The 26,385-nt window shown below is 43.4% G+C and overlaps 1 protein-coding gene across 4 annotated transcripts in view; it reads right to left on the bottom strand.

Moving 5' to 3' along the window:
- Positions 1-1,186: 1,186 nt before the first annotated feature.
- The window catches only part of gria4a (glutamate receptor, ionotropic, AMPA 4a), a 193,328-nt gene continuing 168,129 nt past the window's right edge, over positions 1,187-26,385 (bottom strand). For 2 of the 4 annotated variants that reach the window (XM_083773980.1, XM_083773978.1), the window contains exons 14-18: positions 24,410-24,608; positions 18,219-18,466; positions 9,192-9,306; positions 6,582-6,719; positions 1,187-1,393 (exon numbers count right to left, since the gene is read on the bottom strand). In XM_083773980.1, coding sequence (XP_083630106.1) covers positions 1,229-1,393; positions 6,582-6,719; positions 9,192-9,306; positions 18,219-18,466; positions 24,410-24,608 — 865 coding nt within the window. In that variant the 3' untranslated portion in view covers positions 1,187-1,228. Of the gene's footprint in view, positions 1,394-6,471; positions 6,720-9,191; positions 9,307-11,357; positions 11,473-18,218; positions 18,467-24,409; positions 24,609-26,385 lie in introns of all 4 variants that reach the window. The other 2 variants (XM_083773981.1, XM_083773979.1) reach the window with 2 other exon arrangements.

Below are 26,385 nucleotides of genomic sequence, written 5' to 3' on the forward strand. Positions count from 1 at the left end.
CAAAAAAGTGATCATCTATTAATTATTTAGCATTTACTACTGTCATGAAGATGTTTGTTGATGAAGAATTTCATTAATTACTACGTTTTTATTTTATTTTTACAAACACCTGTGGATTCTATGGCTGTGTTTCAGCCACCTGCGCAGTGAGTTGGAGGTTATTTCTGTTTTGGCTTTCTTTTCTTTTTCTTTTTTTTTTGACCGAGTATCATCATGATTTCGTCTTGGAAACCGGCCCAGTATGTGGAGTAAGAAAGCATGTTTGCTCGTTCAGTTCGAACAGTCCATGGCAACGTATCAGGTTTGCACAGTCCGAAGATTTTCAAGTTTACAGTTTTCTGGTCTTCTAAGGATGAGTTATTTTTTTCTGTCTCTCCTGGTGCTCAGTCTTTGCAGGCAAGTCAAAAATGATGACGAATGACGATGATGATGACGATGACTCGTTTGTTCTTGAAGTGTGATTTGCTAGTAAGGCGTTGTTGTCAGGGTTGTTGCCGTGGCTTTAAGGTCGATATCGTCCAAAAGAGCAGTCCTTTCATCGTTGGCCTTCGTCATCATCATTGTCATTTTATTCATAATAACCGTGTTTTCCTGTCCCTTTGTCAAAATGTTAATGGTGTGTCCCCCAAAAAATACTCCAATGAGATTTCGGGAGCAGTCGTCATGGTCATTTGTTTTTTAGTTTTTAGTTTTCTTGTCCCTCTTCGTTGAACTTCACTTGTTTGTAGTAGAATGGCATCAAGAGAGTGAGATGGCTGTGTACTGTGCGTACTGTGTGTAATGTGTGTGAGTTTGTGTGTGTTTAAGCGTGTGTGGCGTAGGGGTGTGTGTGTGTGTGTGTGCGTGCGTGTGTGTGACTGTGTTTATGCGTGCGTGCGTGTGTGTGTTCGTGTCCGTGTGTGTGTGTGTAAACATGTGCGAGAATGAGTGTCGTCTTGACGCACGTGTACGTCCTAATGTACGTACCGTATGTCACGTGCGTGCCGTGTACCACCGCATACACATGGAGCTGTATGTAAATGTAACCCAAGTCAATGCATGAACGTTGTCGTGTATGCGTAATTCACCTACTTGTACAATGTATGCATGAAGTGTGTGTGTGTGTGTGTGTGTGTGTGTGTGTGTGTTTGTGTGTGTGATGTGTGTGTGTGATGTGTGTGTGTGTGTACGTGCATGTGTATGTGTATGTGTGTGTGTTGACATAAGGCACGGCGGGTGTTTTTGGTTCTCAGGGCAGGCCGGAGGAGATCACCGCGAGGCCGGGGTGTCGGAGAGAGGCGTGGCCTATGTGCACGGCTTTCGGGCAGTCCGGGGTCAGGACGCGCCCGTTCTCCCCCACGCTTCCCGTGATGGACAGACGGGCCTTGTTGCGCATGGCTTCAGAGAACGTCAGCTGTCCGGGGGGGGGGGGGGGGGGGGGGAAGAAAGAGAGAAAGAGTGAGACTTTGCGAGAGAAAATGCCCTGGACACATATGCTAATATACACACAAAACGTTTGTGCATGCATGCGCACACACATGCATCCGTCTACATGTACTACACACATGTGAACACGTTTGAGTTGTGGAACGCCAGGCAGCTCATAATCCATACACGTATTATTGTTATGATGATGACCCTAAGGGTCCGTTTAGAACCCTCTCATAACCCTGAGAGTCCATGGACCCCACTTTGAGAACCACTGATATAAATGATCCAGTCCTATAGCTGATCAGGATACAGCAGATAAACAAAGTAACAGTAACATTATCACCTGTAACCTGCATTTACATAGCCGTGACTAAACCAATTTACTGCTAGGGGCCTATCACCAAAGATGGAAGGCTTTCAGTAATTTAATGGGCTTAATGTACTCTAGGACCAATGGTTTTATATAACAAAAGCATGACTTTGTATATCACTTGAAAACAAGGCAGGTGCATATACAAAACGAGATGAGCCCATTGCCAGCTCAGCACCGTTCCAGTTCCATAACGATAAGGGTCGGGGTCAGTAATATTCTATTTTAATAAATTGCACATAGTACCTGACAATGAAAGTATATAAGATTTTGCATCTAGAAATGATATGAAAACGGGTATTGTTAACAAAAGAGCAATTGCAATGATGAAGAAAAGCATGGCCAATTCATCACAAGCCTTGACCAGTCCTTGGTTATCAGCTTCGGGTTTTGATTTATGCTAAGCTCCATCCCGTTGGTGCCAGGCCCCTCCCATTTGGAGCTACATATTTTAACATACATGTCACAATGAAACAGTGTATACATGTAACATAACAATGCACGTATTAATGTCACTGACGAAGGCCTGCGCGCCCAAACACGTTTGTCTGCTTTGACTGCTGCTGCGGATCATCATTATTAAACAAGACTCTTACTACATATTAATTTAATAGCACTATGAAACAATATGTATCATAATGATAATGGATTATGGGTTGTCTGGCATTCATGCAGTAAAGAGTGAGCTACGTGAAGGCTTTCTATCACGTCACAGATAGTTCACATGTCACAAACTATAGGCTGCCACGTGCTGTGCAAACATGAACAGACCAACAAACAAACAAACAAACAAACAAACAAACAAACAAACAAAAGCAGAGAGCAGGCAGCAATCAACAACAATTTTCAATGGACCCGTGTGTGTTTTGGTTTTAGACATCTGCATTTCAACATGTGGCCATGCATTTCAGGGCTCTGGGTATAGAGTCTCAACAAGGTATGGTAAAGATTTTTGGAAGGAAAGGATTTGGAAGGTGAGGACGTTGCAGAGACAAAGGGGAGATCTTGGGAGTGATTTTGGTGTCAGATTTATAGAGAGGGATGGACTGACTATACCGCTCAGAGAAGGCATGATGCGTTGAAGAGAGTTACTCAGTGATGTTTCGTTAAAGGATGACTGTTGATCTTGGATTACAAAGTACATTTACTCAAGTGCTCAATTCAGAGGTTCTTTTACTTTACTTTACTTTTTTTTCCAGTACATATTTGAAATGAAAACTGTAGTCACTTTGTTGATTTAGATTATTCAAAATGTACAGCTTCCAATGCGTGGCATCACACGTTGTGAGCTTGTAGATCAGCTATTTTCAAATTGGTGTTAGACACATTTGGCATTATTTTGTTTCTTGTACAGTAGGTATGTTTCGATGCCAATAAACTAAGAATACAGAACATTTCCTTGTAACACTGCATTTCTATTGTTATATTGTTACAAATTTTAACAACAACAATGTCCTGCTGACAATAGATGAGAGGCCTCATATACTAAAATGTTTGAAATATTATATTGGTTTTAGAAGTGATTCTGTCAATATTAGATCAAAGATAAAAATTAAATATAGAGACTAAAACTGAGAAAAACACTTTAATTCAGTTATGGAACATTTTAGGACTTGACGACTATCTGCTTGATCAGTAAAGTAAGTTAGCCTTGCCGAGCCATAAGGTCCATAGGGCAGGAGCCTAAATTCTGTTTCTGTAGCGTGAGGCAGCTTGATGTACAAGTAAAGTACACCCCACTGGACATCACGCTAGTATATGTCGCAGGGATGACTTACCCCCAAATTCCAATCTAACCCTTAATGCTGAGTGCCAAGCAGGGAGGCACTGCAGGGTCCCATTTGTCAGAGACTTTGGTATAACCTGGTCGGGAATCGAACCCGACCTCCCAGTCCCAGGGCGGACACTCCAACTGAGCTGGTCACTGCTTGATCAGTACATGAGTATAACGAGCGGGATTTGAACCCAGGTGTAGCGCACAGGAAAGGACAATGTCAATGTCATCTTCCTAGGTCCATGGTTCTCAAACTATTTAATTTCAAGGAACAACTCAGAGTTACAGACCCTGTAAGGGTCCATTTGGAACTGAGTGTCTCTGGACCCCACTTCTGAAACCACTATACGCCAAGTATATCGGAATCGGGAAGGAAAAACGATATCGGTACATCTCTACTTGAGACCCCATGTCTCTCTGCTACATCAGAACGGTTGTTTTCTTATTACTTTCTGTTCTTTCCTACAGTATATCTGTTATGACTCATATCCGCTGTTCACTTAATGCATGACCAGCAGATATGAGTCAGACTCATAACAGGATATTGTCACTGTTGGGAGCTGGAAACCCTTTCTGTCCAAAATGATACTTTTCAGGAAATGTGTGTGTGTGTGTGTGTGTGTGTGTGTGTGTGTGTGTGTGTGTGTGTGTGTGTGTGTGTGTGTGTGTGTGTGTGTGTGTGTGTGTGTGTGTGTGTGTGCCAAACAGTAACGAATCGTTTATCGTTGATAAAGTAATAATAACCATAGCATTCGGTACGTGATGTGCTGATCCAGCAGATAAATGTCAATCCTAAAATGCATCGTCACCATAACAAGATTATATCAAATGCTTTGTCCCAGAAGTTGTCTCAGTTATTAAAGGAAACTACAATCCAGTCTCCGTGGCACGCAGGTGTACGTCGTTACGCTTCTTCCTACTGTTTATGTCCTGGCAGTCCTTTAAAGTTTAAACTCTCTGTATTACAGCTGTGATGGTTGAGAGAGAGAGAGAGAGAGAGAGAGAGAGAGAGAGAGAGAGAGAGAGAGAGAGAGAGAGAGAGAGAGAGGGGGTGAGGGGGTTCTCTCTTCTTTGATCTGTGCTGACACTGCTGCCACTGCTGCTGTTTATTAAACAGAAGACATGTGCGGATGGTCTTCACAGACATGGATTAAGCCTAAATCCTACACTAAAAAGAACATTTCAATCAAGATCTCCATTGAACTGTCGTGGGTGGAAACGAAACCCTATAGTGTCTTTCCCTTTTCACAGAGGGGTCAACATCACTGTTCAATGGGGATTGTAACACCCCCACTCAAGGTTGGTGAACATGTCAGCAGACATTAATTTTGGACTGTATAAATACGCTGCAAAAGCATGTACTGTATATACTAACATACATACACATATGTACGCACGAACGCACGCACGCACGCACACACACACACACACACACACACACACACACACACACACACACACACACACACACACACACACACACACACACACACACACACACACACACACACGCCTTTACTTCAACATCACTGAAGTAGCAACTCTATGAGGTGTTTAGTTGACCAGTTATTCGTTATCATGACCATATCTCCTGATTAGGACGTTAGATGAAGGGGAGCACAACTCCAGCCCTGAATAACACTAAATAGTTCCAGCGAACATCCCAACAGAGCAGAACTTAACCCATTCTGACCTGAGATCAGATTCATACGAGGTTTCCGCCGGACACACACTGGTCTGATGAACCCATTCTGACCTGAGATCAGATTCTAAAAATGTCAGTCGCTCTTCGATTTTTCAAAAATAGCAGACCTACAAGCTCGTATCGCGCCACTCGGTGGCGCGATATGAGCTTGTAGATCTGCTATTTTTAATGTCCTCAGAGATCATTCTGTAACTTATTATGTTTGAGCTATACTTGGCAAAATTGAATGCCATGCAGCTTTATTTAGTATTTTTGTGTTAAAATGCTGTTGTAGGAGTGGTTGTGCCACAGGTTTGCAATACTTTGGCCAAATGACAAAGTAATATTTGTAACAACACTATATATCCATTTAAGGGTATTTTTGCATAATTACATGTTCTACCTCTGGTAAAACAGACCTGAGTTGCAACTGCACTTGGTAGGCTTTGTTCTTAGTGTAGAACAGTGTAGAACAGTGTATAAAACAGTGTAAAGATTACACTGTTTTATATACTGTTTTTACACACCGGGACTGTTTGGAACCCTGGAGCCTGGTCCCTGGACCAGGCTCCAACCCCCCCTCCCTTATGTAAAGTACTGACTGCGGTGCACAGAGAAATGCACATTCTGTATTTATCCTGTTGGATATGTTGGGCATGGAGTTGTGTGTCCCCACTACAAGGCTGAGTTCCTTCTTTTTTTCATTCCTAGAGTACAATGCAGGTGCCTAGTCAAGTCATTAACCAAGATCATCATCATCATCATCATCATCATCATCATCATCATCATCATCATCATCATCATCATCATCTGCAGCCAAAGACGATGGAACCAAATCTGCAGTCACACAAAGCGAAGCCCCGGTCTAGACCAGGGTGAAGCGTACTATAGATAATGACTTAACAAAACACAAATCAGAAGCAAACAATCTGAATGCAAGGAAAAATCGACCAAATGAAATCCATGAATTCAATCAATGAAAAAAAAAAAAAAAGATCAATAGTTAGAAATGTAGAATGTGAAAAGCTCTCAGAATTGCGAAAACAAACAAACGAAACATAAACACGAAAAGACGATGTTGGTTCCACAATGCTTGACCACATACTCAATACCACGGACAACATGTTAGCACGGGGCACACATCCTGCCGTGGACATCTATACATGTCACAATACAAATAAACTCTACAGCCACATATACCCCCACCTAATAGGGTAGCACTCTAAATCCTACCCCTATATCTTGACCCCCTCGGAGCCGTACACGTTGTACCCCTCCCTATAAGTGGCTAGATTCTGGGTGCTGGGGGAGGGGCTGGGGCAGTGAGGGGGGCTAAGGTCCACCTTCATTCGCTTGGCTTCCGCCCGCGACTTGTAGCAGAACTCGACCAGGGCCACCAACATGGCCAGGCCCAGGCCGCCCACCAGGATGTAGAAGACCCCCGCCACGTTGGACAGGCTCAGGGCCTGGGACGACTTATCCTGGAGTGTGAGTGGAGGTGGTGGTGGGGGGGGGGGGGATAGTGCAAGATGGATGCCAGGGAAGAAGTAGGTTGGGGAAGGGTGGAATTAAGGATGTGGTAGGGTGCAAGGGAGTAATTAAGGGTTTAGGGTAGAGTGCAAGGGAATAATTGAGGGGTTACGGTGAAGGTGCAAGGGGAATAATTGAGGGGTTAGGGTAAAGGTGCAAGGGGAATAATTGAGGGGTTAGGGTAAAGGTGCAAGGGGAATAATTGAGGGGTTAGGGTAAAGGTGCAAGGGGAAGAATTGAGGGGTTAGGGTAGGGTGCAAGGGGAATAATTGAGGGGTTAGGGTAAAGGTGCAAGGGGAATAATTGAGGGGTTAGGGTAAAGGTGCAAGGGGAAGAATTGAGTGGTTAGGGTAAAGGTGCAAGGGGAATAATTGAGGGGTTAGGGTAAAGGTGCAAGGGAGGAAGTAAAGGGTTGGGGTAGGGTGCAAGGGATTAATTAAGGGGTTAGGGTATGGTGCAAGTAAATTGGGGTAGGGAGCGAGGTAAGGGGTTAGGGTAGAAAGGAAAGGGAAGTGCCATGGAGGCGGTAAAGAGAACAGAAAGAGGATGGGGTACAGGGATAAATGAGGACACAAGGTTAGACAGAACAGGAATATGAGACAAGGATACAAAGTACTTGTCATTTTATCATTGCACTAGTATCATATACATTCATATACTGTACTACACTACAACTAGAGTTACTACTACTGTTACTACTACAACGACTATGACAGACACTGCTTTAGCATCAATCTATTCAAATACACATTTTGCTACTGATTCTACTACGCCAACACATGTACGACACAACATAGATTAACAGCTACTCAAAACATGTCATTTTACAAACCTAAATGTGTAAAATAAAACACAAAAATACTTTTTAAGATCCTACAGCAGGCCTTTGGTGGTGCGATGATCGATTCTGATTGACTGTCAGACTAGAGTATTATTCAAATATTCAACCACATCTCTGAGAGCTTCAGTGAAATTATAGATTATAACAGTTTCTCATCTATTCTTAGGCTACAGTTTTTTTCTGATGCTGTTTCAACTAGAGCAACCAATGTACATCTTATTAAAAGATATACTGAAAATATGAATTAATTATAACAAAATTATCTCATTACAAGATACTATTTCCAGCGAATAGCCATGCATGTGTGCTAAGAATGACACAGATGCAATTGCTATAGCATTCATTCAGACTTTATGGGTCAGTGCATGAGATCAAACAGTATCAAATCTTCAGTGAATATATGGGTGTTGTTAACATGAAGAAACATAGCTTAATTGGTGTCTATGGACAACTTTGTAATGAAAATAGAAACATTATATCCAATATAAAAGAAACCTTGGCTGCATCCAATATTCGATACTATACTAACATACTATTCAGTACGCCGAATTATTGGTAGTATATGACACTTTTTTGTATGTCTGAAATCTACTCAATAGTGTGAAATGTTTACTAAATTTAGGAAAACTTAAGCCCAAACCACACACCAAAGGGTCGAGACGGGACGAGACGGTTTTAGCGGTGTGATATGTCCTGTTGCACGTCGACCCAAGTCCAACCAAGTGATTCAACTGGTTCAATTCAATGGCCCAAACCACACCAATGGGTCGCCATGCAACTCCTCGCAACCGTTTGGTTGCAAGGAGTTGCATGGCGACCCTTTGGTGTGGTTTGGACTTTACAGTATGCAATACTGGTGCACTATACACTTATAAATAAGTGTATAGTGCCCCATAATGCAATATGGTCGCCGTGACAATAACATACATGGCATGCAGCGACCAGACCATCTCATCTATTTAAACATATTATTTCTGTGTAGTTATTTGTGTATAACTGATGACGTGTCCAAGAAAACATAATTTAACTGCTGTACTCAGTGATGGAACAGCAACAGGTATGTGTAGTACCTATACTTTGTCACAGGATGGGGCACTTTCCCAATTGATTAATACATCCAAACTTAAACATGCTATTGCGTATGCTCTCAAAAGTATGTAGGGAAATCACAATTATGCTGTGTGTGTGTGTGTGTGTGTGTGCGTGCGTGCGTGCACGTAGAGCGTGCGTGCACTGCACACGCAGTACTGACCAGTGTGTGTGTCTTTTCAAGTGTGATTTGGTCCTGCTTTTATCCATTGCTACACACACACACACACACACACACACAAGGTTTGGCATAGAAGGGCTGCGGCCACCGCTTAAAAAATAGCATAGGGCCTACTGAGACTGAGTAGTATGTGCATAGCATGTGATTTCAGATGCAGCCATTGTGTTGTGTGGTCAGAATATATATACTGAAGATGAACTGAGATGGTGCTGCTAATCTAAGCAACAGTTAAATAGTGTAATCTGGAGGGTGTTCAGGATGAGTTCAGGCTAGCGTTTCTGCGTGGGGGTTTCGCAGTAGCATGAGACTGACCTTACTTCCTGAGTCCTTGGGTCCACACTCTCCCTTGTCATACCACCATTTGTTTTTCAGTTTGTCTAAGACGCCTGCTTCGCTCAGTTTCAATACTGCAAGGTTTACCGGGGTTCTTCGCGTGTAAAAATAACATAAATAACATCATAGGTCATGTTATTTTATGTTATTAGTATAATTCACATTTGCATTGGAAAGTTTAGTCACACAAGAAGAGTAACGTCTTCAACAAAGAGCGAGTGACCTAGAGTGGGTCCCACTGAGTACATGTGTGTACGCTCGTTTTGTTGTGGGGCTGGGGGGAGCGAGGGGCTATAGGGGCGAGCTACAGACATATGAGTGGGACCCCCCTTTGTCACTTCAGGTAACGCACCCATGCTGCCCCGGCTGTGCCTGGCCCCAAACGGACGTCAGAGGTCAGCACCGTGAAGACAGGAATATTGGCCACAGGCTCACTCTATACTGACGGGCAGTGAGAGACAGAGGGACAGCGCTGATGTTTTACAGCAATTTTGATCTACTGTAGTGGTTGTCGTAGTCTCTTGAATAAAATTCTGTTTCGTTTTTAGTCATAGTTTAGTCATCTGAAATATTTTAGTTTTAGTCTGGTTTTAGTAGTCTAAATACCATACGATTTTAGTTGACTAAATCTGCAGTTGATTTAGTCGACTAAAATGTATTTTGGTGGGTCGTGACTCGTGATGACGTTGAAATGTTTGATTCATACTCAGCTGTGTGCCAAAAATAGCAGAACTACAAGCTCACAACGTGTTTTAGATCAGCTATTTTTTGGAGAGCAAGCAATCAATCATAACGTTATTTATTTTAGTCCTACCGGATCTGCTTTCCACCACTACTTCCTCCCTAACATTTTAGATCTGCTTTACACCACTACTCCCTCCCTGCTTAAGCCTTACATGTCTTTGCGTGGCAAATAAGCTTGTAGAATCTTTGAACATTATGAATGTTTTAGAATTTCTGATGGTGCCTGGCTTTTTATTAGACTAAATTGCTATTGTTGTGATTGGTTGGTTGGGGAGAGATAAATCTGAACGTCTGAATTAATCAGCAATATTTGTCACAATATCTCATAGCTCATAATACGATAACATTTACATTTCAAAAGAGTCTGTGGAAAATGTAATTGATACAACATTTTTGAGGAATGCCAATCAATTTGAGAAAGATAAAGAATCTGAGTAGACAAAAAAAGAGAATAAAGAAAACTATAGCCTGCCAAGCTACAGTCGGTACAGGATTGTCTCTTATCTTAATTGGAAGTCTTTTAATCTTTTAGTCTGTATTAATTACATGTGGATACTATCATTTATTGATCTGCCATGGGCCTGCCATGAGCATGCAATATGCATGCATTTCACATGAACCGTTCTTTCAATTTCCATATGTTTATGTTCTTCTCTGCTGTCTCTCCGTCCTTCCCCTCCTCTCCCCAGAGCTGCCATCATATAGAATTTGACTCTGAGAGGATACAACATATCCTTTCGTAGTCAAATTAACACTTCAGATTTCACTGTCTTGCGTGGGGCAGAAAATATTCCTGCCTTTGTGGTACAATAATTCCTCTTTTTCTTTCATTCTATCTGTTTCTCACCTTTGTCATTCTCTCTCTGTCATACTGGGTAAAAATAATAAAAAAATGTGATTTAATCCTGGCCAAATCTCCCGTGGGACAAAAACATATTATAATTAAGGATGCTTTCTCCCAAGAAGGGAAAAAGCTCCGACTTATTATTTTTCACTTGGTGTTCATTTGAAAAAAAGTAATTTTCTCCTGAAATGAAACTATGAGCAACAGCCTTTGTCTGTCGTGGCTCACAGAGATCAAGCACCTCTCCTGTATCACTGTGACTGCAGGAATTAAAAGCCACCCACCAGGGACAAGAGATGTGACATTTGTACAGAAACTAATCCTTGACACTTGTGCGCTTGAGATGTCACTTTTGTTGCCCCCCTATATCCTCCCTAACCGCTTTGCGACTGTTTGCCAAGGGCAGATGCGAGCGTTACGTACATCCCCGGGGTGGTGGGTTGGGGCAGGGGGCTTGGGGGGGTGGGGGTGGGGGGGTAAAAGGGCCAGCTGGTGAGCCGGGTCCCACCCCCTCCCCCGATGGTGGGGTTGGGGATGGGCAGACAGTGAGGGCTAACCTTGGAATCCCCGCCCCCGCTGCCACACTCTCCTTTGTCATACCACCACTTGTTTTTCAATTTGTCCAACAGGCCCTGCTCGTTGAGCTTGAGCACGGCCAGGTTGACCGCGTTTCTTTAAAGAGTGAAGAAGGAAGGGGGACAAGATAGATAAGTTTGGTCAGAGCAGAGGAGGGAGGGAGGGATGGAGGGATGAGTGGAGCAGGGATGGATGGATGGATGGGGAGAGGGAGGAAGGATGCACAGAGGGAGGGATGGATGCAGTTCACAGCAAAAAGGAGAGGGGTGGGGGGAGGCAGGCTGAGGGAAGAAGATGGGTTAGTGGGAAAAAGATTCACCCTGGACAACTCTCTCTCTCTCCTCTCTCTCTCTCTCTCTCTCGCGCGCAGCGCTCACTCTCTCTCTCACCCACTCTCTCTCTCTCTCGACCACTCTCTCACTCTTGCGCACTCTCTCACACTCTCCTTTTCTCTCTCTCAAGACTTAGTCTTCGGCAGGTCAATGAGATCAAAATTATGTAATTGCAGCGCAAAATAAGTTTGGCGTTGGGTTCAGCAATTTATTTTATTTTCTAACTAGCCAAACACCCGCTGGCTGAACGTTGTGGGTGAATGGTCAGGCACTCAATGTGTTTATGATTTATATTGTCCCTGCTTTGGAATTGGGATGCTGCAGGTCCTGCAGGACGCAACTCAAATCTAGTGGGAGCGGGCAGTGTGTAAGTTGGTGTGGCTGGGAATGTGAGGTTCAAAAGAAAAGGTTACCCAAAAAGGTATATGCATCTATTTATTAACCACTTCAAACGAGACATAAACAATACGATTTCTGAACGAATCGGACCACTGAATGTACCGCTATTGTCTCTCCCCCTGTCCCTGTCTACCATGCAGTAGCATGTATTTCTCTCTGTCTTGTCTCTCTCCCTGTCCCTGTCTACCATGCAGTAGCATGTATTTCTCTCTGCCTCTGTCTCTCTCACTGTCCCCGTCTTCCAGGCAGTAGTATCATGTATTTCTCTCTGCCTCTGTCTCTCTCACTGTCCCTGTCTTCCAGGCAGTAGTATCATGTATTTCTCTCTGCCTCTGTCTCTCTCACTGTCCCTGTCTTCCAGGCAGTAGTATCATGTATTTCTCTCTGTCTCTGTCTCTCTCACTGTCCCCGTCTTCCAGGCAGTAGTATCATGTATTTCTCTCTGTCTCTGTCTCTCTCACTGTCCCTGTTTTCCAGGCAGTAGTAGCATGTATTTCTCTCTGTCTCTGTCTCTCTCACTGTCCCCGTCTTCCAGGCAGTAGTATCATGATTCATGTATTTCTCTCTGCCTCTGTCTCTCTCACTGTCCCCGTCTTCCAGGCAGTAGTATCATGTATTTCTCTCTGTCTCTGTCTCTCTCACTGTCCCCGTCTTCCAGGCAGTAGTATCATGATTCATGTATTTCTCTCTGTCTCTGTCTCTCTCACTGTCCCTGTCTTCCAGGCAGTAGTATCATGTATTTCTCTCTGCCTCTGTCTCTCTCACTGTCCCCGTCTTCCATCATGTACAGCCAGGTACAGTATGTCTGTTTGTCTTTGGCACCATGCACTATTATAATGGGTGGCTGGACGTGTGTCATCCACATTTTAGCATCTCGCTGATCATGTTCTTCATGCTGCTCGCATGTTAATGTCCCGCTAGTCTGCTGACTGAGGCCTCTTTTAGACGGGGACCATCTCCATATAACACGTCAAAGTCCCGTTGCGTTCTCATTTTTTCTTACCCTTTACACGAGAACGCACAAGTTATGATATAATGTGCTATTATGCTATACTGTCGCTAGGTGGCGATAACGGGCTGCCAAATAGACAGGTCACCCACGTACAAGAAGAAGACGCAAGCGGCGCAACACTGCTCTGGGCGCGCCACGGGATGATATATATTTATTAAATAAACGTTGCTGCCGCGGCTGCCGTCTATCACAACTTCACAAGGCTTTTTATTTACATCATGGTTTTACATTCAACATCGCTGATGAGCAGCACTTTGTAGGCGAGGAGGGAGGCTTGTTCAGGAACTCCATTATATCATAATGATATTGCTCTGCATCAATGTAATAAACATAGGCTATGCGCTGCCGCTGTGAGCCAATTAACGTGAGCCATGATGTCATAAGTTTTGCGGATTCACCGTTTTGCCTGTTTATATGGAGACCATAGGAAACGGTGTTCTCAAAGATTTGCACTCTGGGAGGCGTTTTCACTTCGATGCGTTTTCACCTCCTGAGAACACCGTTCTCGTCTAAATGACAGCGCTAAACGGTACTTTATTTTGCCGTTTTTTATGAACACCATCCTCGTGTAAATAGCACCTGAGTGTGGCTGAGTGTGTGTGTGTGCGCGCGTGTGAGTGTGTGTCATGTCACGTGTGTGAGTGTGTGCAATGCTGTGCATGCATGTGCACACGCAAGTTGTTCACAGCCCTGGGGAGGATGACCTCCACACACAAATCAGGGACACAGAACAAGGCCAAAATAACACGGTCATGCTGTGTGCATGACGTCCGTCACATTTGCCAAAAGAAGTATACACACACAAACACATGGGCCCCATTTGGACAGTGACGCACGACTTCAAGCTAGGTTTAGTTCACGCAGAAAATACTTACTTTCTATCAATTACACACCCCATGAAGCCTTGAATTCACTCAATTTGAGAGTGAAGTCAATTTGAGACTCAATGAGACTAAATAAGTACTTTTTGGTGTAGTTCAACCCCAAAAAGTACTTATTTAGTTTAAATGAATACAATTTGGTTCCGAAATAAATCGACTTATTTGTTCTATAATGGAGACGGTGTAAATGTATTCTGTGCTGCTGCGGCTTTTCTATAGTTAGATTTAGCACCCTCTCTCTTTCACATCTCTCTCTCTCTGTCTCTCCCTCTCTGAAAGGCTGTAATCAACAACGCTCCTCTCATCCCAAAAGGTTAATTGAAACTGTCTTGTTTGGTGTGTGTGTTGTCTTCGTTATGGTGTGGCCACCCACTTGAGTTAGGATTAAAAGCAATTAGGGTGACGCTTTATACTTAAAGGTATTATATTATAATCACATTGATACAATAACAACAATATAATTATAATGTGCTGGTCATAATACATTATAAACTCAGAATATTATAACTACCGTACTTATGAAGTGTCTTTATAACAGACACTTTATAACAAAGTCAGGAAAATATTTATAATGAGCGTTTAATATGAAGCTTCATAAGTACATTATAAATGCATTATGCATTCTACTATAATGCATTCTATGCTGCCACATGTGGAATGACCTACTAGTGTACCAAAACCCATTCAAGGTCTCGACTCCCTCCCCAAACTCAAAACTAACCTAACCTGACCTCAAAATACAACGTGGACACTTAGGTAGAAGCATCCTCTACCCCCCCGCCCCCACCCCTCATTCTCTGTACATTTTGATGCTACTGATTTATTTAAATTTTTTACACGATTATGTATTGTATTACTGATTAATTAAGCACTATGGACCACAATGGACACTAGCTCCCAGGGATTTTTTAGTTAGGCTTAATGCAAATTTGGTGACGTCGGTGTTCTACTGGTGAGGGGAGGAGAGGGGAGCGGGGGAAGGGGAGGTGCATGGGCTCATACATTATGTTGGTGAACCAATAGGAAGTCAATGTCGGATTCCAGCGCTAGTCTGTCCCGCCCCTCTATGAAAAGCATAGGTCTCTTTCAGGCTATAGGTTAGGATTAGTTAAGCCTTTTAGCATAACTGTACTATACCTGTACTGTTGACAAACGAGCTAATAGTTTTGAATCAATCAATCAATCAATCAATCAATCAATCAATCACAAACTGAGAGGTTTAGAGAGAGAACGTGTCCTCCAGGGTGGCCAAACAAGCAATGAACAATTACATCCAAAAAGGAGAGAGGTAAGAGTTATCACAATATAACATTCAGGTTAATACATTGATATTAATATAAAACAAAGCAAACGTTAAAATAAAATCTGTATCCATAACTAATCAAATTAATACCAGTCTACTATCCATAATCATCACAGACATTATTATAATCTCAAATAATCTCTCTAATTCTTGCAGGGCCGGCCTGACGTGCACATGCATTCCCAGCCACGTGCACGCTCTTGAAGGAAGGTTTTCCAGTGGTTGGGAGAAGCCAGAGACAGCCGTGGATAGTCCTGTGAATGTCACGGGGGGCCAGGAAAAAGGAACTATCCACCCGCTGTCTGTCACTTTTCCCACGAAAACGGAAAGACCTTCGTAACGCGTTGGAACAATGTAACGTGACTTGGATTCTAGGGGGACATCATTGCGTGACACACAGGGTGAAGTTATAGAACAGGATGTGAGTTGTGTTGTTTGAGTTTGTTTGGGTGAGGCATAAAATGTCAATATTCACTAACAGACTTGGAAAGAAAGAGAAGAGCTCATTAATCAGAATTTGTTGAATCTTGTCTTTCTACATTAGACACCAGTACTGTCAAGGAAAGGTGTATTCTTCCATTCTAACAAGCTAACAATACAATCGCCTAGTGAAGAAAACAAAACCAAACAATCAATACAACAATAATTCATATCTCAGAATCATATATTCTGCCACTGGAATAGTGAATTTGGAAAGGTAATCCAGTCTTCAACTCCCTTTCCTCGTCTTTTTCTTTAGTTTGTTTTAAGGGAAAAAAAGGAAATGCTGATGGTTTCTGCGTTTCGGTATACCCAATCGGGATTCGGAGGTCTTTTCAAAATGACCAGATGGGATCGACATTGGATGGATTCAAGTAGAATTCAATCAATATTTATTTTATGTTATTTTTGTAAATGGGATTTTTTTAAGTGGGATTTTTCATTTCGTGTTCAGTCCCCCCTTTGGCTAGGCCCCTCTACTTCCGGTTTTCTCACGTCCTGTTTCCTGTTCTTCTATAAATTCAACCCTTGTGGCTCTGGGTGTCATGGCAACAGTCAGGCCACAACCTGCAGTGGTAACACCAGGCTAATCACCATCATCATCATCATCATCATAAATACTAGCAGCATTATCATATATCTGTCACTGGGGATGGCATGAATGAGGACACAGTGGTTCCCAAAGTGAGGTCTGGGGACCCCCAGGGGCCCGGTGGTTCCAGAGAGTCCCCAGTATAATTATTAATTTGGCTTCAATATTTTACACTTTGGCTATTCAAAAATAGCAGATCTACAAGCTCTCAATGTGACACGTTGTGAGCTTGTAGATCAGCAATTCTTTTTTAATTGTTGAATTTTGGTGAAATTATGGAATAACTTGGAATACAACGCAAAAACCTCTTACAGAGGTCCCTGGCACTTAACCCATTCTGACCGGGCACCAATTTTGGTGTCAGCATCATGTTATGCTTTAGCTATTTAAAAATAGCAGATCTACAAGCTCGTATCGCGCCACCGAGTGGCGCGATACGAGCTTGTAGGTCTGCTATTTTTGAAAAATCGAAGAGCGACTGACATTTTTAGAATCTGATCTCAGGTCAGAATGGGTTCATCAGACCAGTGTGTGTCCGGCGGAAACCTCGTATGAATCTGATCTCAGGTCAGAATGGGTTAAACCTTTTCAGATGGGGGGGGGGGGGGTCCTTGACATGAAAACGTTTGAGAACCACCAACATAAGAGTCAGGACGGAAGACAACATGTACAGATTTACCTGTAAGGTGTTCCTGCGGAGAAAAGGGGGGGTTATGACGAGAACACAGCAAGGCAGGGACAGAAAGGACGAAGGACTGGAGGGGACAAATGAAACAGGAAGACAGCAACAGAACAACACAGCAAGGCAGGGACAGAAAGGACGAAGGACTGGAGGGGACAAATGAAACAGGAAGACAGCAACAGAACGACACAGCCATGGAGCTAAAGGGCCTCTATGTCAACAGGAGGGTAAAGATACAGATTGGTGCTGTCGAGTGGAAACCTTGTATATCCAAACTGTTCCTTATTTATTATATATAAAAGTAAATAGTGAAAATAGCCGATCAACAAGCTCACAGCGGGTCCCATCGAGACCTGTTGTGATCTTGTAGATCTGTTATTTTCACTACTCTTGTATGACAAAGCAGGATATTACAACTAAATATGGAGATAGGTTTCTGCCCGACAGCAAATTAGTGGATGTGTGATAAGAGCATCACAAATGAAAGACAGAGAAGTCAAGAAATGCCCAGAAAGGAACATTGTCTCATACCCACTTCCCAAAACACACACATATCAACCACCGTCGTGTGAAAACCTCATATCTCCACTTTCAACCTTTTTCGATTTCTTAAACTGGAAGGCGGCACGTTCCTATAGTCTCATTAACGGCAATCTAAAAGTCAATAAATGTACCGTAATTTCCGGACTATAAGCCGCACCTGAATATAAGCCGCACCAGCCAAATTTAGGGAAAATCCCATATACAAGCCGCACCGGACTATAAGCCGCATCGGACTATAAGCCGCAGCTACGTTAGCTCAGAGCCTGAGATGGCTCTGCGTTAGCTGTAAAAACCGCACCGTTGTATAAGCCGCAGGGTTCAAATCATGGGTAAAAAGCCGCGGCTTATAGTCCGGAAATTACGGTAGTGTAAATATAAAAACAAACATCAGACGGGAAAACCTAAGACCCTTAATACTTGGAAAACGTCCTGACTCTCTCTTTTGTACCCAGCCGGAGATACAAGGCTTCCCTATGACAGTGGCGATACACATCACATCAATAGACATCCACTGGCATTAAAAACTACACAGTAGGGTAGATGGAATACCATAGCAATAGTATACAGTATGGCCCGTGTGCGGGTTACTGCATCCTATTGTTACACTACTCCACCCACCTTAACTGTGAGCCTTTTGGGGTGGCGATCCCGTAGCCTTTAGAGTCCAGGTTGCCCCCGACTTTCATGGTGTCGCAGGGCTTGCGCTGCTCCGTGTACTCGTTCATGGTGGCCTCCAGGAGGAAGGCGTACTTCCCCTTGGACTTGCGGACGCGCGCCACGCCCTCGGACGTGGTCTTGGTGAAGACTGTGGGCTCGGCCGACTTCATGTACGACCACATCTTCTCGTAGACGGCGATCTTGGACCGCTGGGGGGGGAGAGGCAAGCGAGAGAGAGAGAGGAGTTAAGGAAGATCAAAAGTGAGTTTGTGTTTCATTTAGAGAACTCTAAATTGTGTGTGCTTATGTCCTTGTATAGCCTCGGGAAGCCTGGGGTTAGGGCCCAGGAAATCTGGCCTATAGGAGTGGGAGTGAACCTTGTATTTTCTAACCAATCAGAGTGCAGAGGGGCGTCGTTCCAAATTTGGTGACCACTGTGTTCTCCCGGGGAGGCGAGGGATGGAATATGACAAATCTGACTGATACATCTTGATCACATGACGAAAGACAGAGTTTGTGCCAATTTGTGTCAGTTATTGACAACATTTGTAGGAGTAGTAGCAAAATATGTTTTTTGCTACTATACGTGTCACGAGGCGTGAGGGACTGACGGCCATATATGGTGGTGTGACATGTCACGAGGCGTGAGGGACTGACGGCCATATATGGTGGCGTGACGTGTCACGATGTGTGAGGGACGGACGGCCATATTATGGTGGTGTGACACTGTGTGACACAAGCGTGAGTGGAAACTGTTCTGAAATCTATCTGTCTTTCTTATTACAGACTGTCGTACTGTGGATACGTTACAATGCATTCTACTGGGCTTCTGCCTACTCTACACGCGCTGTGTGTGTGTGTGTGTGTGTGTGTGTGTGTGTGTGTGTGTGTGTGTGTGTGTGTGTGTGTGTGTGTGTGTGTGTGTGTGTGTGTGTGTGTGTGTGTGTGTGTGTGTGTGTGTGTGTGTGTGTGTGTGTGTGTGTGTGTGTGTTGGAGAGTGAAAATAACAAGGCAGCGAGTCAAACTGTCATCTTTTCCAAAAGCCTTCTGTTATTCCCTCGCTCCTCTTCTCTTCCATGCAGTGATAAAGTGTTGTTCTCTCTCTCTCTCTCTCTCTCTCTCTCTCTCTCTCGCTCACGCACTCACGCGTGTGTGTGTGTGTGTGTGTGTGTGGCATGTGGAGCCCTGGCTTAATGCACAGGCCTTAAGTGCTCCACGCCTGCACCCCTGGGCACCAGGCTCTGGGGGCACCAAATGCCTCGGCAAAGATGAAAGAAGATGTACTATTGCAAGTAACAGTGCCGGCGTATTGTCCAGGGCCTGCTGTCGTCTATAATGTAGTGGTGAAACCGTGACGGAACACATCAGCAGCACCCCTCACCCCACTGTTATAGGTCTTCACAAGAGAATAAGTTGGTTTGCCTCCTCCCAAACATCCCCAACACTGTTTGAGTGTAATCTATGTTAATCATGTATGTTTTATAATTTCAATCTCAATGTTGTTTGAGAATTTGTTATGAATGCAGAATGGAGAGAATCAATTAATGAATGCCTTTATTGCAGACTCAAGGTCATGTACATGTTAGACAGGCATTTGCGACAGTTATAAATTCAGGCTTTTAAGCCAATGTAAGGCTTAGCCAATGTAAGGCTATAGAGGAGTATATATAGTGCAACTCTTCACAGGGTTACTGATGATGCTATGCACAGACTTATCCAAGCGACACATGAATCTATGCATTAAGTTCCGGAGAACAGCTTGAAAAGTATTGACTCTTGCAGCCACAAACATTTCACTCGCACTGCACCATCTAGGCCTTTTGAGAGAGAGAGAGAGAGAGAGAGAGAGAGAGAGAGGGGAGAGAGAGAGAGATTCACTAGTGCATGACGGACACCTATTGTCACAATCTGCCTTCCGTGTGTTGTTTTTGTTGTTCTTGAAACTTATTCTGAAGTTATGCTATGGTGTTCTTGAATATTATTTTGAAGTGATGCTTTGTGTTTCCTGTTTTCCTTTGTAGTTGGTTCCTGCCTTGTCTCACCTTCCCTGATTTTTTGTTCTTTGTTTCACCTGTGTCTTGTTTTTCCCCGGCCAATCCTTGTGTTGATTTGATTTGAGTTCACCTGTGTCCTGTTCATCTTGTGCCTATTTAAACCCTGTGTTTGGTTGTGTTCTCTGTTGGATTATTCTTTATTGTCTTGTAAACCTGAGTTCCAAGTCTGTTTGTTTGATGGTGTTGCTCTCCTGCAAACCTCTGTTAAAAGAAACTTCCACTTGATTCTGACTTCCTCGCATTTGGGTCCTACTTGGATCACATCCTGACACCTATACGCCATAATAGTCACTCATGTCCAAATGAACATGTTGCCCACACCATAGAATCCTCCCTTCATTCGCCCCCTCTCGCTCCAGCCACATTTAGGAGAGGTAGAATGCTATCACATGAATTACCTGGCCGTTGGGTATAGGGGGATGGTAATTTTTTACCATTGATGAATGCCTATTCATCCATGATTAGTGGCTTCAGATGCACAAGGGTACAATAATCCATCACCCAAATCACATTAGGAATCCCAGCAATCTCATGAAATTATCTCTTAATCAGTTTGCTGAGCAACATTATGCAGGAATTGGATGTAATGCAGAGAAAGGGACTTGTTAGACATTCAACACTGCTGGCACCGTTCTGCTAATGCATTGTCGAAACAGAAATCTTGTATCTCCATATTTCAACTTTTTGAGAGGCCCTCCAATGCATGGCTTTTGAAGATTATGTTACATGGCTTGGCAGTCAAATCTATGGGATTCAGAATGACGAAACGTCAACCAGGTGAATCTTTGACTGGGAGCCCTGCAAAGCCACAGTGTGCAAATTTTATTTTTTTGCGTGACACAGAGAGCCAAGAATACAATAATGTGTCAGGGGGTTTTCCTCCATAGTCTGTTATTGTTAAAAGTAACTATATGCAGTGTAACTGTTTATCAAACTTAGCACTGAAAGCTAATGAAAACAATTAATTCTATTTCAAAAATGTTTTCTGAGGGCGATGTGACCAGAAATACATGTGTTCATATATTGTAGCATTTATCTCGCTATAGTTCTACTGAAACTGCAACTCTTGTGAACCCCTCTTTGTAGAATTTATTGTAGTATTTAAAGTACTGCTAAATATTGTAGGCCTATATAACCCATTCTGAACGGGCACCCATTTTGGTGTTGGCATCATGTTATGCTTTAGCTATTGAAAAATAGCAGATCTACAAGCTCATATCGCGCCACCGAGTGGCGCGATACGAGCTTGTAGGTCTGCTATTTTTGAAAAAAATCGAAGAACGACTGACATTTTTAGAATCTGATCTCAGGTCAGAATGGGTTCGTCAGACCAGCGTGTGTCCAGTGGAAACCTCGTATGAATCTGATCTCAGGTCAGAATGGGTTAAAGTACTGCTAAATATTGTAGGCCTATATAAGCAGTGTGATAAAGCATCAGGGTTGTTATTCATGTGTTGTGATGCATTGTGAGCTTGTTGATCCATTGTGAGCTAGCTCAGCTGTTATCAATGAGGGACAGAACATCCTATGACTCTGCTTGAGCTGGGTTGGGGTAAAGTGGTGATAACATAATGACACTGCATGCAAGTATCTGACAATATGTTGATGAGGCGGTAGTACTTTATTTCTAAAAATATATAAGGTTTTCTTTATTTCCTGAAAAAAAACATATGTAGTTTTTGTGTAGAGTTTCTGTGGTTTCTGCCCGAAAGCAGAGACATACAGAAGGTTTCCTCCTTACAGCAACGCTGTCTTTGAGTGAATATGTGGCTGCATATAGTCGCGGTGGGCAGAAACCTTGTATCTCTCAATAGTTTCACACTTTATGTTTCGTTTCGTAATACAATGCTTCATTATACAGTGATGGGCCAGAGTCATGTACAATCTACAAGCTCACAACGGGGCCGCTGTGAGCTTGTAAAACGTCTCTAAAATATATACCGTATACATATTATATTAACCCATTCTGACCTGAGATCAGATTCATACGAGGTTTCCGCCGGACACACACTGGTCTGATGAACCCATTCTGACCTGAGATCAGATTCTAGAAATGTCAGTCGCTCTTCGATTTTTCAAAAATAGCAGACCTACAAGCTCGTATCGCGCCACTCGGTGGCGCGATATGAGCTTGTAGATCTGCTATTTTTCAATAGCTAAAGCATAACATGATGCTAACACCAAAATGGGTTCCCGTTCAGAATGGGTTAAAAAACATACAATGTTTGCACCCGACATCGTCGATATGTCAGATTCTCTGACTACACTGCAGCACAAGTCCAAGCCGGGACATCATATCATAGCCGATCGTCAAACGCGATCTCGTCAAATCGACGTCAGATTGGTACGCGCCGAGCGCTGCGTGGAAGTGATCGGCCACTTTTCTGTCGTGCACTTGCTTGATAAACGAGGGCCATATGTGTGCTAGTGTGCGTTTACCCCTGTGATTAAGTGTCTTTGAGTGGGTGCTTGATTACGTATGTGTGTGTGTGTGTGCGTGTGTGTGTGCGTGTGTGTGTGTGTGTGTGCGTGTGTGTGCGTGTGTGTGTGGTGTGTGTGTGTGTGTGTGTGTGTGTGTGGGGGGGGGGGGGGTGTATCACGTTCCAGGTTCTTTAACAATAAGCGTCTGAGGAGAGGGAATGGATGATGCAAGTCACCTTCAGGCTCCACCACCGAACACAACAGAGCACTGAGGAAAGATGCTTTAGTGGGAGAGACGTGTGCGCACGCACGCACACACTTCCATGGATACACATACAAATTGGATGCACAATGCACATACATCCACACACATATTCATGGTTGCATGTATACTCACACACACACACACACACACACACACACACACACACACACACACACACACACACACACACGATAATTAATGGTGGTGAATCCCCCTCAGCTGTGGGAGAGTAAATTGCTTTTTCACCCTCCACAGATTTCAGCTGCTCGTTATGTTGATGGTGCCAGAGTGTGTGTGTGTGTGTGTGTGTGTGTGTGTGTGTGTGTGTGTGTGTGTGTGTGTGTGTGTGTGTGTGTGTGTGTGTGTGCGTGCGTGTGTGTGTGTGTGTGCGCAGGGGGAGACTTTTGGGGTTTGAGCACCCCCCCTTTTGCCTCAAACTGCTCTTATGCTGCCCAACATCCTTGGCCATTTTCATTTTGACAAAGTATTGCTTATTGTACTGTCCAATGACATATTGTGCACATCTTGCTCCATCAGCATAAGACATCCAATGTAGGCATTTCTGATGAGAAATGGCACGACACAAGGTGTGTGTGTGTGTGTGTGTGTGTGTGTGTGTGTGTGTGTGTGTGTGTGTGTGTGTGTGTGTGTGTGTGTGTGTGTGTGTGTGTGTGTGTGTGTGTGTGTGTGTGTGTGCGTGCGTGCGTGTGTGCGTGTGTGTGTGTGTGTGTGTGTGTGTGTACGCTCACGCTGCGTGTCTGTGCTTGTACAGTGGGTGTGTACTACTATTCAATTTTGTATTCCTGATTATCCTCCGTGTAGCAATAAACCCTTATGTCCCAGAGCTGTCCTGTATTCATGATTTGCGGAGTGTTATTTGGAGAGAAAGTGCACAGCAAAATCTTTATTCTGATGCTGTAAAATATGGACCACTTTATTTTCAATCTCACACTAACACTACTATTATATAGCTCGTCAAGATTTTATTAAGCAACGCCATCTTTTCCAATTAATATCGTTGATGTTATGTGGACAGCAACAAAGTGCATTTATTTGAGTTCTGTACTTAAGTGCATTTATTTATTTTTGGATTGACTCGTGTACTTTGAGTATTTGTGTTTTTGGATAGGCCCTACTTATGACACAAGTATTTTCAAAATCACATTACACTTCTGACTGCGCTACAGCCGCTACTGTACATTAATAGGAAGGGGAAAAATTACATAATTATAACCACTTAAGCCCTATTTCAGATATCTCAGTCTGAGGAATAGCTTTTGGCTCCAAAACGTCACCTCTTGGTGGTAAAAAAAAAAAAAACAAGTTTGGAGCATGGATCCATGCTCCAAACTGTTTGGAGCATGGATCCATGCTCCAAACTGTTTGGAGCAACACTATGTGTACGTGCTTACCCTGAAGAACTCTTTGGTGGAGCCTGAGTCCAGCGTCCCGTAGGCGATCTCGGTCTGCTTGGCCAGGTCCTCGGCGCTCTCGATGGGAGACACCATCCTCTCCACGGTCAGGAAGGCAGCCAGGTTGGCCGTGTAGGACGAGATGATGATGAGGGTGAAGAACCACCACACGCCTCCCACGATACGCCCTGACAGTGACCTGCATGGCAGAGAGATATACATTATACTGCTGTTACATTCAAACTTTTTATTTTGTTTTGTAAATTAACGCCCTACAGAGTCACACAGAAGCATCAAAAGTAGTAGATCCACAAGCTCGAAGAGTGTAGCGAAGCGACGCGTTTTGAGCTTGTAGATCTGCTACTTTTGCTGTTTTTTTATTTGAATCCTGAAGAGTTTGGACATCGAGGTTTCCACCCGACAGAGACGATCAACATCGTTGTTGTAAGTCTGTCTCTACCTCTTGGATTTAGGCTCTCTGCACCTTCGTGTCTCTGCACCTTTACCTCTCGTGTCTGTGTCCTCGGTGTATACAGTAATTCTCAACACCTGCAGCAGTTTATACGCTGATCTGGCATCACGGACAATACAAGCCGTTGACATGCGGTTAACAATGCAAATCTGCACTGGACTCTGGCTGGACTTCAGCAGCCCCTAATCCCTCTTCAAGAATGCACTCCCAACCCCCTGGAATGACGGAAGATATCCTAGAAAAGCTTCCCCACAAAATTGCCTGCGTCACCAACTCAACCACTTTAATAACAGCAATTGAAGCTGCTGCAGCTCTTTTTATTTTCTCCTTATGCTTACCCCTGCACGCACGCATGCGTTGTGTGAGTAGAGTAGGTGAAGTTGAATGATATAACACTAAACATTTGTTTATACCTCTATTAGGTTGACAATAGAGACGCATGATGGGTGAGAGAGAGAGAGAGAGAGGAGAGAGAGAGAGAGAGAGAGAGAGAGAGAGAGAGAGAGAGAGAGAGAGAGAGAGAGAGAGAGAGAGAGAGAGAGAGGGAGGTGCATTGTGGGTATTGTCAGTGGGTCTCAACACATTTCAAAGCAACATGGAGTCTCATTAGCAAGAAAACAGATTTTTCAAATAAATAAAATATTCTATGTTCATACAATGACAGGGAGGACTAGGGTATTAATGAATTCAGGGCCTTACCATTGTTGGCAGAGTTAAATAGGCCCCCGGTGGAGCGATAAAGAATAACAAAAACAATAATGGTTTCGTTGGCTTTCATATTTCAGCTATTATAATTATGGGACCGGGGGAAACAGACCAGAATAGGACTCGAAAAGTCACCCCCAGCACCCGTCCTTCAAAGACGTTTAAAATAATATGCCTGTTGAATACAAGTACTGTAACAATGTTGTACTTACTGGAGTATATATATATATATGATATATACACACACACACACACACACACACACACACACACACACACACACACACACACAAGGCCTGCCCTACAAACTTAGTTGCCCCTCCCCCCCCCCCCCCCCCCCCCCAGCACAACACAACGCAAGGTGACAGCTTGTATGTACATTTCGAAAATATTTGATGTACGCTGAAGTGGGCTTATGTACCGTATAACATGTATCTCCACGAATGTATCTAGGCTAATACAATCAAGAAATGCCTCTATTGAAGCCCATTATTTTCACAAAGGAGGCCTAAACATAAAGCATGTATATAAAGTATTTAACGAATAGTGATACATTGTGATGTATCTATTAGCATTGTAGCGTGTGTGTGTAAGGTTTAACAATGAACTTTCCTCGTTACCATTGTTTGTAACGCCTCTAAACAACAGCTCTAATTATTGACGAGTGCATGTGTGCAGTAGATCATCACGGTTATTAACGGTTAACCGGTTATTGGCATTAAAAAGGTGGAAGAAGAGCAGCTATAAAGATGCTAATGTGGACAGTGGCTGTATATGTTTAGTATACTAACAGTACAAA

This window comes from Protomyctophum parallelum, assembly GCF_964188405.1.
Source record: "Protomyctophum parallelum genome assembly, chromosome: 9".
NCBI lineage: Eukaryota > Metazoa > Chordata > Actinopteri > Myctophiformes > Myctophidae > Protomyctophum > Protomyctophum parallelum.